At 55.6% G+C, this 12942-nt stretch overlaps 2 protein-coding genes across 5 annotated transcripts in view; one reads left to right on the top strand and one right to left on the bottom strand.

The window, feature by feature from the left end:
- Positions 1 to 5251, top strand: part of PLCG1 (phospholipase C gamma 1) — a 36330-nt gene extending 31079 nt beyond the window's left edge. For 2 of the 3 annotated variants that reach the window (XM_023251250.2, XM_023251252.2), the window contains 9 exons: positions 149 to 306; positions 1655 to 1751; positions 1892 to 2116; positions 2188 to 2336; positions 2814 to 2928; positions 3015 to 3176; positions 3303 to 3391; positions 3487 to 3674; positions 3871 to 5251. In XM_023251250.2, coding sequence (XP_023107018.1) covers positions 149 to 306; positions 1655 to 1751; positions 1892 to 2116; positions 2188 to 2336; positions 2814 to 2928; positions 3015 to 3176; positions 3303 to 3391; positions 3487 to 3674; positions 3871 to 3913 — 1226 coding nt within the window. In that variant the 3' untranslated portion in view covers positions 3914 to 5251. The remainder of the gene's footprint in view (positions 1 to 148; positions 307 to 1654; positions 1752 to 1891; positions 2117 to 2187; positions 2337 to 2813; positions 2929 to 3014; positions 3177 to 3302; positions 3392 to 3486; positions 3675 to 3870) is intronic. The other variant, XM_023251251.2, reaches the window with a different exon arrangement.
- Positions 5252 to 9736: 4485 nt separating this feature from the next.
- Positions 9737 to 12942, bottom strand: part of ZHX3 (zinc fingers and homeoboxes 3) — a 129521-nt gene continuing 126315 nt past the window's right edge. Inside the window, exon 9 of one of the 2 annotated variants that reach the window (XR_002154515.3) lies at positions 9737 to 11473. The gene's annotated coding sequence lies outside the window, so the exon portion shown is untranslated. The remainder of the gene's footprint in view (positions 11474 to 12942) is intronic. The other variant, XR_006595179.1, reaches the window with a different exon arrangement.

The following is a 12942-nucleotide window of genomic DNA, read 5'->3' as shown; positions in this document are numbered from 1 at the left end:
CCTGGTCACCTCTCCTGGCAGCGCAGCATCACCTCCCTCACACCCCGTGGGGTGGAGGGCAGGTGGTGAGGGGCTCCGGGCCAGTGCCTGGGCTGTAGTGTGGGGGACGGGGACGTCTTTCCAAGCGCTGTTTCTCTTGCTCTCCCAGCCATCCGTCCCGAGGGCAAGAACAACCGGCTGTTCGTCTTCTCCATCAGTATGGCTTCCGTGGCGCACTGGTCCCTGGATGTCGCTGCTGACTCACAAGAGGAGCTGCAGGACTGGGTGAAGAAGATCCGAGAAGTGGCCCAGACGGCAGACGCCAGGGTAAGGGGCATCTGTGGGGTGCAGGTGGGCAGCATGTGAACCTGTTGGGGGTGAGGCCTGCAGCACCAGGCCTGCCTCTAGGCTGGGACCTGGAGGAAACCACACACACACACACACACACACACACACACACACACACAGACACACACACAGCAGGCCGTGTGGCTCGTTCAGGACAGAGATGGATAGCGGCCGTGGGCCACCCTGTGGATCTGCATGGTCGGCAGTTGGACACACAGGGGCCGAGCAAGAGCAGTCTTGTGCTGGAAGCAGGAGTGGGTGCCCAGAGGCTTGGGAGGAATGGGTGGTGTGGAGTGGGGAGAGGGTTTAACTTTGGAGGGTGTTGGTGGCAGGGGGAGCCCGGAAGGGCAGGGCCAAGAGGCTGGCGGTGGCCAGGGGTGGATGGTATCTGATGTGTGAGGGCTGCAGAGGTACCAACGGGCACGATAACCTGAAAGTGCCCGGGGTTTTGGCAGCAGCAAATGGCCCTAGTGTCACTACTAGGAGCCATGGTGGTGGGTCTCCACGGGGCTAGAGCTGGGGCCAGCTTTCACGCTTGGCTGTAGGAGGAGCCAGCAGAGAGGAGGGAGGCCACTTCCGCTGAGCCTGGGGGAGCGGAGGGAAGGATGTATTCACAGGGGTTAAGGGAATTCTGTGTGATGGCCATTCCCCGGGTGGTTGGTGTGGGTGGAGGGCAACAAGGCAGGTCTGTGGCTGCTTTGGAGGATGGGTGCCTGTGAGCCGCACAGAGAACAGAAGGTGCTGAGGATTTTATTGGCAGACTGGCTGGTTGAGGGGATGGATTCTGGGGTCTGGGCTGGAAGAGGAAGTAAGAATGTGAGTGTAGGAGCCCTTGATGGAAGAAAGTGGGCCTCCGGAGCTATGAGGACAGGACGGGATGTGCTTGTGAGCGGCCACGGTGGGTAGGTGGCTGTGTCGGGCAGGGGGGCATCTGAGGGTGTGAAGCCATTAGGCCTGCAAGGTGGGAGGAGTCTCCTCAGCACCGAGACCTGAGTCCCCACTGAAGTCACAGGAGGCTGCCTTGCTTAAGGGAGGCTGGGTACCCGATGGTCACAAAGCATCACCAAAGAGTGCAGCCAACCCCAGGACCCTGAGCTGTCACTGGGGTGTGGGTGATGAGGACATCAGCCTCTAAGAGTCTTAGGAGGGCAAGTGTGGCCTTGGGGGCAGAGAAAAGGAAGGAGGATTCTGGGGTGTACTATCCAGTGGGGTGTGGGAGATTCGGGGGACAGGGCAGGGCCCAGAGAGCACCTGCACTGTGGGTATGCCTAAGCTGGCAGGGGCATCCTTCCGGGTGGGGCATCAGGCCATGTGTGTGTGTCACCAGCTCACGGAGGGCAAGATGATGGAGCGGAGGAAGAAGATCGCCCTGGAGCTCTCCGAGCTGGTTGTCTACTGTCGACCTGTTCCCTTTGATGAAGAGAGTAAGGGCTGAGGGCTGGTGGGGGTGTGTTTGGGCGCCCTCCCTGGCAGGTGGAAGACGTACATTTCGTCCCTTTGTATGGGGGGTGGGGGAGCTGCCCGGGTGGGTGGGCTCTGTAAGCATTCTCCCTGTTTGGCCCAGAGATTGGCACAGAACGTGCCTGCTACCGGGACATGTCGTCCTTCCCGGAAACCAAGGCTGAGAAATACGTGAACAAGGCCAAAGGCAAGAAGTTTCTCCAGTACAACCGGCTGCAGCTCTCCCGCATCTACCCCAAGGGCCAGCGGCTGGACTCTTCCAATTACGACCCCTTGCCCATGTGGATCTGTGGCAGTCAGCTCGTGGCTCTCAACTTCCAGACCCCAGGTGAGAAGGTGCCCCGTGGGGCGGGGAGGGGAGCCATCGGGCCAGAGTCCACTGTAACTCGGCTCTTTCAGACAAGCCTATGCAGATGAACCAGGCCCTCTTCATGGCCGGTGGCCACTGTGGCTACGTGCTGCAGCCGAGCACCATGCGGGATGAGGCCTTTGATCCCTTTGACAAGAGCAGCCTCCGAGGCCTGGAGCCATATGCCATCTGCATCGAGGTGGGTGGCGCTCGCCTGTGGGCTTTAGGGTGGGCAGGGGTTGCTCTTCTGGGGCTCATTTCTGGAGTCAGGGATGGGGTGCCGGTTTGTGTGACTGGCGGGGGGCACCGAGCTGGCTCCTGAGCGTGAGGAAGGTGTGACCGTCCTCTGAGATAGGAAGGACAAGGTGAGTGGGTACTGCTTTCCCGAGAAGAGACTTCGTTTTTTTTTTTTTTTTTTTTACCTTGTGGGGAAGTAACTTAAAAGATTTGCGTATTGAAACAGACATGAGTTTGATGAAGTAGATTGCAGAAACTCCCATGAGAAGTTTGGCTGAAGCTTCTTCCAATACCACTGCTCAGGGCCCTGATGCCGTGAGCCACTTAGTGGGCCGTGTCTTTGGGCCCCAGCAGAGGGCGCACTGCCTCTACTGCATAGTGAGGACTTGGAGGGAGTGGAAAGGACAGTCCCCCAGCCCATCTCTACCCTGCTTTACAGGTGCTGGGGGCCCGGCACCTGCCGAAGAATGGCCGAGGCATCGTGTGTCCTTTTGTGGAGATTGAGGTGGCCGGAGCAGAGTATGACAGCATCAAACAGAAGACAGAATTTGTGGGTAGGTCTGCCTTCCCCACTCAACCACGCCAGTGACCCTGTCCTCTCTTGGTGGTGGCCTGAGGCCTTCTGCCCTGACTTTTGCAGTGGACAACGGACTGAACCCTGTTTGGCCCGCCAAGCCCTTCCACTTCCAGATCAGTAACCCAGAATTCGCCTTCCTGCGCTTTGTGGTGTATGAGGAGGACATGTTCAGTGACCAGAACTTCCTGGCTCAGGCCACCTTCCCAGTAAAGGGCTTGAAGGCAGGTGAGGATCCTTCCTAGAGACAGTGCCCGGGATCTAGCTTGGGGACGGGGTGGGGGGGTGGGGGGGTGGGGGGGCGCAGGCCCCTGCTTGGCTCCCTCCTGGGCTGAGAGCCAGGCCTTCTCCTAGGATACAGAGCCGTGCCTTTGAAGAACAACTACAGTGAGGACCTGGAGCTGGCCTCCCTGCTCATCAAGATCGAGGTTTTCCCTGCCAAGGTGAGCACGAGGAAGGGGGGCTGGGGAGGAGCCAGGCAGCAGCCTCATAAGGCCCCGGGGAGGCACTGATCTCTCGTGCACCGCCCTTGTTGAAGCAGGAGAACGGTGACGTCAGTCCCTTCAGTAGCATGTCTCTGCGCGAGCGGGGCTCCGATGCCTCGGGTCAGCTGTTCCATGGCCGGGGCCGGGAAGGTTCCTTTGAAGCCCGCTACCAGCAGCCGTTTGAGGACTTTCGTGTCTCCCAAGAGCATCTGGCAGACCATTTTGACAGTCGGGAACGGAGGTGAGGGGCTGGAGGATGGGTGGCCAGTGTGCAGCTTGGAGGCGGGGGATGGTGGGAGCGATGGGAAGAAGTGCTTGCTGCCCCTCCGGGTCCTTCTCTTGCCTCCTGGGTGGAAGTTACAGTTGTCTGGCTTTGGGCTGTCCCACTGCACCCTGAGGCCCCACCGCTGGTAAGGACACTCTCTCCTTGTGTCCAGGGCCCCACGAAGGACTCGGGTCAACGGGGACAACCGCCTCTAGTTGTGTGCCAGCCTCGTTGAGAGCAGCGGGTGCCATGCACCTCCTGGAGTGCCGTGAGCCGGGTTCTTGAGAAGTGGCCTGTCGTGGCAGCCTTCCTGGCCCCGTAGCCTGGAGCCTGGATTCCAGCAGTGACTGCTAGACAAAACCAAGCCATTAATGAGTTGTTTTACTGTTCGGGGCCTCCGTGCCCCAGCTCTGGGGGAAGGCAAACACTGTACTGTGTCTCAAATTAATTAAGCACACACCTCTGGTCCTGACTTCTGGAGATGGAGCTTTCCATCTATGGGGCCAGGACCATGGCTGCAGCCCCTTGGAGAGAGGCTGCCTCAGCCTGTGGCACAGGAGGCTCTAAGGAACCGCAGCAGCCTCATGGGGCCAGGGAAACAAACCCAAGTTTACATTGTCCTGTAGCTTTAAAACCCCAGCCGGGCAGGGGTGGGGGTAGATGCCCCCACGGTTTGGCCCTGGAGCCAGGGCAGAGGAGCACAGGACCTGCCTGGAGAGGGTCCCCCCCCTGCTCAAGGAAGAGGACACAGCACAAGGGCATGTTGCCCGTGGCTGGGAACACAGCCCAGCCTCCAAGATACAGGGGATCGTGTTAGAAATAGCAGCATTGGGCAAGCCAGGCTGCTGTGGGCCATGGAGGGTCGTCCTGCAGGCCACTGTGTGAGGGGCCTGAGGAGGCCAAGGCCCAGGGCGCTGCCTGGAATGGGGACAGCAGCCCCTCAGGACCATGGGAGGATGAGGGGGACCCGGATGTCCTGCCCTGCCTTGGGCTGCACCACCTGCCTGCTGCCCAAAGCCGGGAGGCAGCCCAAGGTTGATACTCGGGATGTGAGCCTGGAATCCGGACCTGCTCACTAGGGTAGACGAGTGTGTGGCCGTGCTGGCCGAGCACAGCAGCTCCTGCCACGTTGGGAGGGCGTGCCTCGCTCCGACGCAGAGGCCACCGAGCAACGGAAGGTCTAACAGCAAGGTCAGCGGACTTGAGGCCTTTGTCGGAGATGGGTGCCGGCGTGGCCAGAACGGAGGAGCAGGTCGCAGGCCACGCCGGGGATTTTCCCCAGTACCGTCGGGAAGCTCTTGCACACAACTGTCAGGCCCTTCTTCAAGGCACCCTTCAGCAGGTCGGCTAGGGGACCCCTCCCCCCCACCCCCGTCCTGTTCCAGACCGAAGACCACTCTCCCCGTTGCAGCATAAGACCTGGGCTCTGAGTCTGCGGACAGCACTGTGGGAGGATGTGGAGATCAGCCCAAATATTCATTAAACCAGTTGAAAGTCCTCTTGCTGGGCATCTGTGATGTTGGAGTATGGAATTTTAAAGGTTATTTTTTGCACACCGTTTCCTACCATGTTCATTATTTCACATAGGATGTATGATTTTCTCTGTCTTCCACTTCTAACCGGAAAGCTGCTTGGTCGGGGGGTGGGGGAAGCAAATCGAATGAACTGGTCTGTGCACTGTGGCAGAACTGTTATTTTTATGGATTTTACAGCTCAACTAACAGTGTTACCTTTTCAAGATTTATATATTTATATACTCTTAAGAAAAACCACTGAGCCGTTAAAGCCTTGTTATTCAATCCTAATAGTGATTCAGTTTTCTATAGTTTACTTTTAGGGTAGAAAGTAAATTATTTAACATTACATTAAACTTCCCAGATCATGGATTGTAAACCGAAGGAAGTTATACAATTTCTGAGAAAATGTATTGGTTTATTTAAACTAATTCTAAAGTTGTCTTTGCAAGTATGACCTCGCAGTCCTGTCCATAGCAAACATATCTACGTATGGCTGCCAACGTTTGGTTTATAATCAGAATATTAACAAAAATCGTAAATTTTATTAGAAAAGCTTTCCTTTTGAAGAGAACAGCAGTATTATTTTTCTTCTCAGTAGTATTGTAACAAAGTTAGTGACTCTCCTTGCTCCTCACCTTTGGAGGGCAACCTTGGAGCAGAGCCACAGGGAGGGGCCGGCGACCACCCGACACGTGGGGACAGCTGTGCTACAGATGGTAAGGCTGTCGGGAACGGGCCGGGGGTGGGAGGAAAACAGCAAAGCCTATTCTGGTCAGGTGGTTTTTGTTCGAAGGCAAAGACAATGCAGTGTGCGTTCCCTTAGGGACAGAAAAGGGTTAAGGATCGGCCCGCTGTGTGGGCAGGTGAGGGAGCGGTCACCATGCGGCTGGCTGCTTCCATCGAGCTGGTGAGAAGACCCCGGAAAGGAGACGGGAAGGTTGGGAAGGCAGCCCCACGAAGGGGTGCAGGCCCGTGGGCCCAAGGGTGCCCTTCGGCACAGCTGGCACTTGGCACACGCAAGCCCACCGCCCTCATTCGGCCTCAGTTGCCAGTTGTGCTGGCCTCTTAAGATCTGACTGCCACATAAATCGGCCCCGTGTCCTTTTAACTTGGGTGCTCTTTCACGGGCCCCGGGAAGCCGGTTGTCTGGAGACAACTTGTCAGGTGGTTATTGTGCGGTACAGGCAGGTGGGAAGTTTTTGGCAACGTCCCAGGTCAAGCATCTCTTCCCTCCTCTGGGCTATGGAGTGGGGTGAGAACACCTGCTCTTCCAGCTCCCCTGCAGACAGGATGTCCGGGGACAGCAGCCCGAATCCCTGCAGCTTGCCAACCCTGGTGAGCGGGATGCAGCCGGAGCCCTTTCCCAGTTCACAGAAGCCTCGCCTTTCAAAAGGAGGTTGCCGGGTGCCACTCTGGTTGCCTCGATAGCTTGCAACCAAATCTCTGCCCAGATGTGGTTGAAAAGGCACTGCCCTTACCTTCCTGTGGCTGTTTTCATGGTGGTCTGCGCCGGTGTAGGTCAAACATGATGCCACACACAGAGCTGCCTGCCTGGTGGATGGATGGGGACGAGCATAAAAAGCCAGCCCAGGGATCCTGAAAAGATGCAGGTAAGTGTAATCAGTTGGTTCTTAAGATGGTAATTAGTGTATCGCTGGTGTGATAATTCACGTACCAAACAAAGCATGGAGAGCAAGATTAAGTCCAAGGCTGATTAAGAGTTACATTACAGGTTCTGAGGGGCATGTGGGTGGCTCGGCCAGTAAGCCCCTGACTTCAGCTCAGGTCATGATCTCACAGTTCATGAGTTTGAGGCCCACTTAAAGGGGTGAGCTCGAGCCCTGCTTCAGGTAACATGAGCCCTGGGTGAGCCCCGAGTCTCTCTGCCCCCCTTGCTCACTTGCGCCCTCTTCAAAAATAAGAGTTACAGGTTCGGAGCATCCCTTTCCTATATGATAAGTCAGACCAAGACCTAACAATTCCCAATTTGACAGATTGAGGGCAAGTCCTGGTTCATTCTAGTTCACTCTGAGCACCACCCACTTGGAGAACTGGGATCAGTTTAAAATACTTCCTTTCATCCACTGAACTAGATATAAGAGCCAGTATCAGAGCGCCCACTGCTCAGGTTCTTGCTGGCCCCTTGGCTTTCTCCCTAGAGCTTCTCTGTCCTATTCAAAAGGATGGTTCTTTTCCCAGCGACAAGGGAGTTGATGGAAGTTGGCCTGAACTTCTAAACTGGGTTTTCTTGCTTCAGGTTCTTGTGGCCAGGAGAGCTTGTCCAGTGTGAAGGAAGAGTTCTGTGCTGACCCCTCGGTTAGGGGCTGCCTGTCATCACAGGACATCCTTGGCTTTTTGGTGTTGACCATTTTTATTTTAATCAGGATGAATCCCCCTTTACTGAACAAGTGTCTTTCTAGAGTATGACTTGGAGAGGAACAGCTCTGACGTCCCTAAGGCAGCTTCATGGACCTGAGGCACACCTATCTTCCAGGCTCCCAGGCTACACTATTTTGCTTTTCACTGCAAATGCCTTGATCTTTCTTCCTGGTAGAAAACAGGACAAGTCTCAGTCTTGCAAGCACACAGATCAGTTTCACCTCCTGTTTCCTCCAGACAGACCTGAGCTCATTAATCGACCCATGAGGCCCTACAAAGGGGAAGGGATGGGGGTGAGGGGAAACCCTCACTTGAGACTGAAGGTCTTGCCCTATGGTGTGTAGTTGCTTGCCTCGTCATGCATGTGGGCCACGTCCCTGTGGTGGGGCAGCTTGGATTGGCACGAGTTTCTACCCACTGGGTTACGCATCATCTGGGAAGCTTCTAAAAAAATACCAGTGCCTACAGCCCTAGCATAGGTATTTTTCAAAAGCTTTCCCGGGTGAACTGAATGGAAGGTCAGGGTTGAGACGCTACAAGTGTGGGCAGAGGAAACCAGAAAACCACGGTCAGGAAGAGGAAGTCCATGGCACCAGGGGCAAAGATGAGAAGTGGACTGGCTCCCTGCAGGGGGAGTCTCCTCTCCTGCTGTCTCCAATAGGAACCACTCCTGGCTGGCTGGCACACCAGGGACAAGTAACTGCTCAGAGTTGCAGGCCTGCACTTCTCTCACCCCGTGCACACGTGCACACAGCACTACTTGCAAGGTCAGCAGCTTTCCGAAGCCCCTGCAAAAAGAGCAGTCAGGGCAAGAACCTCTCTATAAAGGGGGAAGGCAGGAGCAGTTTCTGGCTCCAGTTGAGGACAGTGCCATTAACAAGGATCTGTGGCCACAAGCACGTGGACACAAGACCTCCCCCCCCCACCCCACTTCCTGACCAGACACATCCTGAACATCATCTGGAGGCTGGGGCTCCTTAAAAACTCACTTGTCTTTAAGTTTGAGCCTGTCCTCTCTCGCCATTTCTGTTCTTTAGAAGGGAAAAACCATCATAAGCACTATCTGGTTATCCCACCAAAGTAGCTCACAGAACAGAGTAAGTTCCTGCCTCCTCACATCTCAGTTAAAGAGATCAAGCCCCGTCTCCGCTGGAGACTCCTCATTGGGTCTTCCTCTGATGATCCCCAGGGGACTCCTGCCCAGGAGTCAGGCCGGGGTTCTGTTTCCTGCCCGGAGGCCAGTGCAAGTGCCCCCAGGAAGCTCAGCCACCCACAGCAGGCTGCCACTGCCCACTTTGCCCACAGTTGTATCCCAGAAAGCCCCTGCCCGAGTCTGCACTCACTCCGGGCTTCAGCTGCGTGGCATTCAGGCTGCCACACCGGGCTGCTCTTGCTTTACTCAACACAAAGCTGTTTTCCCAAGACTTCAGCTGGCCTCCAGAAGGACCAAGTCGGGAACAGGCCCCCGTGTCCACCTGGGACCAGAATCACTGGCCGGCCTTGGTGTGTGTCTGCCCCAGGTGATTTTCTGTCTGGGCTTCCTTTTTCCTGTCACAGGCCCTCGGGGTCACCCCAACAAGATTCACTTGCTCTGAATCTTAGGAACTGGGCTTTTAGAAAAGATTTTACCACCCAACGTGGGGCTTGACCTCAAAACCCCGAGATTAAGGGTCGCATGCTCCACCAACCTAGCCAGCCAGGCACCCCAGAAATTAAGCTTTTTAAAAAAATCCTATTTTAAGGCCTCCGCATCCTTAACCGATTCACCGGCACCCCCTTAGCAAAGGGGAAAGTGCTCTGCTTCTGAGCACATTCTCCTCACTGGGCGGGAGGGGGTGGGGGAAGGGACAAGAAAAGGACTTCCCAGCACCTTCTCACAAGACACCCGATGACTGTGAGTCTGACTCCTTCCTGCCTTTTGTCTGTTTAGCGTAATTCTAGAAACCTCACAGTTCTGTCACACAGAAGCCAGGCCTGTGGACACAGCAGCGTGGGAGACGGAGAGAGGAACTTTCCTGAAGCGGGCTGAGGGGAACGGCCTTGCTCATCCATCCAAGCTTAAGATCTGGCTTGCCCACTGAATAAATCAGATGTGAAACGTTTCTAGGTTTTCTGGCTCCCCCACAAAATAAAGTCAGCAGATGTGAAACATATTTATGTTTTTATTTAGGAACAATCAAAAGATCTGAAGTACCATTTCGGCCCATATCAAATTGTATACGCAGTTTGTCCCTGCTCCCTCCCTTCTCCAAATCCACAGATACAAAATCTAGGAAATGTGCAATTTGCATCTTAGAAATAGCAGCATCCCCACAGGGGACCTCGTGAGGCCTGGAGGCAGCCCAGAGAGGACAGCCCACCCCCACCTCAGCATAGCCACTGTCCGAAGGCGAGTTACAGCTTTCTGTTAAAAACACGTACTCTGGATAAAGAACTCCCATTCCACCCAGGCCTGACCGACAGAGTGTGCCCCCTTGGTTTGGTCTCACTCCTGGCCACCACAGTCAGGGGACCCTCTTGTATAGTTTGGTGAAGTTGCAGATAGCCTCTGGGCAAACAGGGCAGTTGTCTCTTAGCACCAAGGTGACCACGTCTTTCAGCCATCTCTCTGGGAGGCGCACTAAAGCTGACTGCACCCCAGCCATTCCCAGGGCCTCCGGTCACTCCGAAGACCAGAAGGTAAATGGATGGTAGAAAACCAGGAATCAGCACTCTCAGGCAGGACCCCGCAGCTCTGGCAACCTCCCTGACTTCCACAAAGACTGCTCAGTTAACTTTCAATGGACGATGGCCGGCAGGGGAGAGGGGAAGGCTGGTTGGCGTTTTCTTCATAATAACGATTATGGCACAGTCGGGTTTTCCCGACACAGCTAAATGGCGCGGCAGCGCGGGAACGCCTCTGCACGGGCCACCCCTTCTCCCCTGGCCCGAGGACCACGCTGGGTCCGTACTGAGGGCGGCCCGGCTCCCCCTCCAGCCAGCTCCACACAGGCTGGGACTCCTGCCCCACCAGCATTTCAAGCAAACTGCAAGAATGAGGTCACTGTGTGGGGGCAGGAACCAAGGATGAGTGACCATCTCTCTCTTTGAACACAAATGACAGAACAGCTACCACGTGAGTAGATTGTTACCCTCCACCAGTGTATCTACTCTGGGGTTTGACTCCTGGGAAAGACCATGCACTTGTAGCTTTCTATATTCAGGGACTCCAAACAGTCTTTACCCTGGACAATTTACCTTCGGCTCCAGCCGAATGCTTCTTCCAAATACTCCTAAGTCACCCACTTATAGTGGAAAGGAACAAGAGTTATAAAAGCATTAGCCAGGAAAAGCTATTCATCAACATTCAAGTGCTCAGGGGTACGCACGTGCACACAGAGGAGGGCCAGGCTCCAGAAGAAGAGGCACTAACGGCAGGTGGACGCTCAGACCCCTCTCCGGTACCCTGGCTTGCCACCTGCCCCCAGCAGACAGCAGAAGAGAAGGCAGCTACCCCTGCCCCCGCCAGAAGGGCCCTGCTCGCTGTGCAGACCCCTCCTTCTGGCTCCAGCCTGAGCAGCCACAAGGGCCAGGCGCTGAGGGCTGCTAAAGCCTTGGGGCTGGTGACAGCAGAGCAGTAGCCATATGCTCTTTGCGGATCCTGGCGGTCCTGCAAACCAAGGAGAGCGTTTTTAAAAGTCAAGGCAGCAGGTGCTTGCTCCCACCCTTGTCCATGGGGTGACCAGTGCCTGCCTAGGCCGTGCCGGGCATCAGGTTTCTGCCCCTGCTCCGGACTTTGGCAGGTAGAATCGTTGCTTCCCGCTGGATCCGGGCTGTCCGATCTCCAGTCTGGTGAAGGCAGGCCAGGTTAGTGGCCAGTCTTCACAAGTGCGCTCAGGACTGAAGAACAGAAAAGCAGACCCTGGATCACCCCCCGGGCCAAATGCCCTCAGCCCTTTACTTTACACCCCCCACATACAGATGCTGGGTGGCTCAGTGAACTGCCTTCCTGGGACGACCGGTGCCAAGGTACACAACACAGGCCTCGCCATTCCGTGTGGGACTTAAGAGCTTGCCTGGGTGGCACTCATGATCGTCACCTCTACCCAGGCACTTGGCCCAAATCAAAACCCGTCACTTTGTTGAGACGTTGCCTAGTTTTCTCAGCCCTGGTGTCGCACAGCCTGGCTGTTCTAAGTGGCCAGAGAAACAGCACGATGGTTACCTCAGATCGAAGACGGGCTTGGGGAGGGGTCCATTCAAAAGAAAGCTCGGCTCCCCACTTCCTGCTTTCTCAGGTGCCACACGGTCCCCAAGCCACACGGAGATGCGCCCCAAGGTCTGGGCAGGAAGAAGGCTAGGTGAACATGTGCTCCTCAGCAAAGCAGTGGAGTCAGGAGACCTGGAGATGGCCCCGGGCAGTAGTGAGGAGAGCCCAGCCCTGTTTGCCTCCTGCCCCAGGAAGCTGCTGGCTCTGGCCTGGAAGTAGCTGTGTGGACCCTAGCACATCTACAGGATTTTTCTTCTCCGGCTTACAACTGAGCCTTCCACATTGATAAGATAAAGGAAAATGTAAACTTAATACAAAAGGTGGGTCAAATCAATAGCCTGCCCTGAGTAAACTCTGAGCAAGGAAAAGGGGGGAAAATCAGAAAAAACCCAAATTTCAGGTTTGGTTTGGCTGGTTCTCTTCTACAAAGTGCCTTTATCCACGTGGACTGTGGCATTTAAACTGACAAAGCTGCTCAAACCCAAGGATCTCAGTACAAGAAGAGAACAGGCAGACACAAGGCAACAGGGCCGAGAGCGGGCAGCACAGGCAGGCTGCCGAGGAGGGTGTGCGGACAAGGCGAGCACCCAGCCAGAAAGGCCAACGCCCACCCTCCATGGAAGGCGGCCTGGCACAGATGTCCCAGAGCCAGAGGGGAGAGGGAGGTAAACAGGACCTGTGCAGGATAAGAGCCACAACTCAGCCTGGAAAACCTGCAGAAACTTCCCGGTGGGTCAGCCTCCCACGGCCAGCTCGGACGGCACCGTCAGTACAGCACCCTGCCCAGCTCCCGCACCTGTCCTTCCGGAAAGCAGGCCTTCAGGTCCTGGTGCTTTGGTCACCCACGCAGCTTGGCCAAGCCAGGAGCTCTAAGTCACATGATGCTACCAAACCCCAAACACCAACAGGCCATCCAACACTCTGGAACCCTTGACTCCCGAAAATGGGAACGCTCCTCTCAAATCAAAAAGCTCTTTAATAGTCAAGAATTCAAATAAGTAATCAAAATATGCAAAGTAGGGGCGCCTAGGTGGCTCAGTTGGTTAAGCATCCAACTTTGGCTCAGGTCATGATCTGGCAGTTCGTGGGTTTGAGCCCC

This window comes from Felis catus, chromosome A3 (assembly GCF_018350175.1).
Source record: "Felis catus isolate Fca126 chromosome A3, F.catus_Fca126_mat1.0, whole genome shotgun sequence".
Classification (NCBI taxonomy): domain Eukaryota; kingdom Metazoa; phylum Chordata; class Mammalia; order Carnivora; family Felidae; genus Felis; species Felis catus.
The sequence above is the reverse complement of the archived record's forward strand: the minus strand, read 5'-3'. Positions and strand labels throughout refer to the sequence as shown.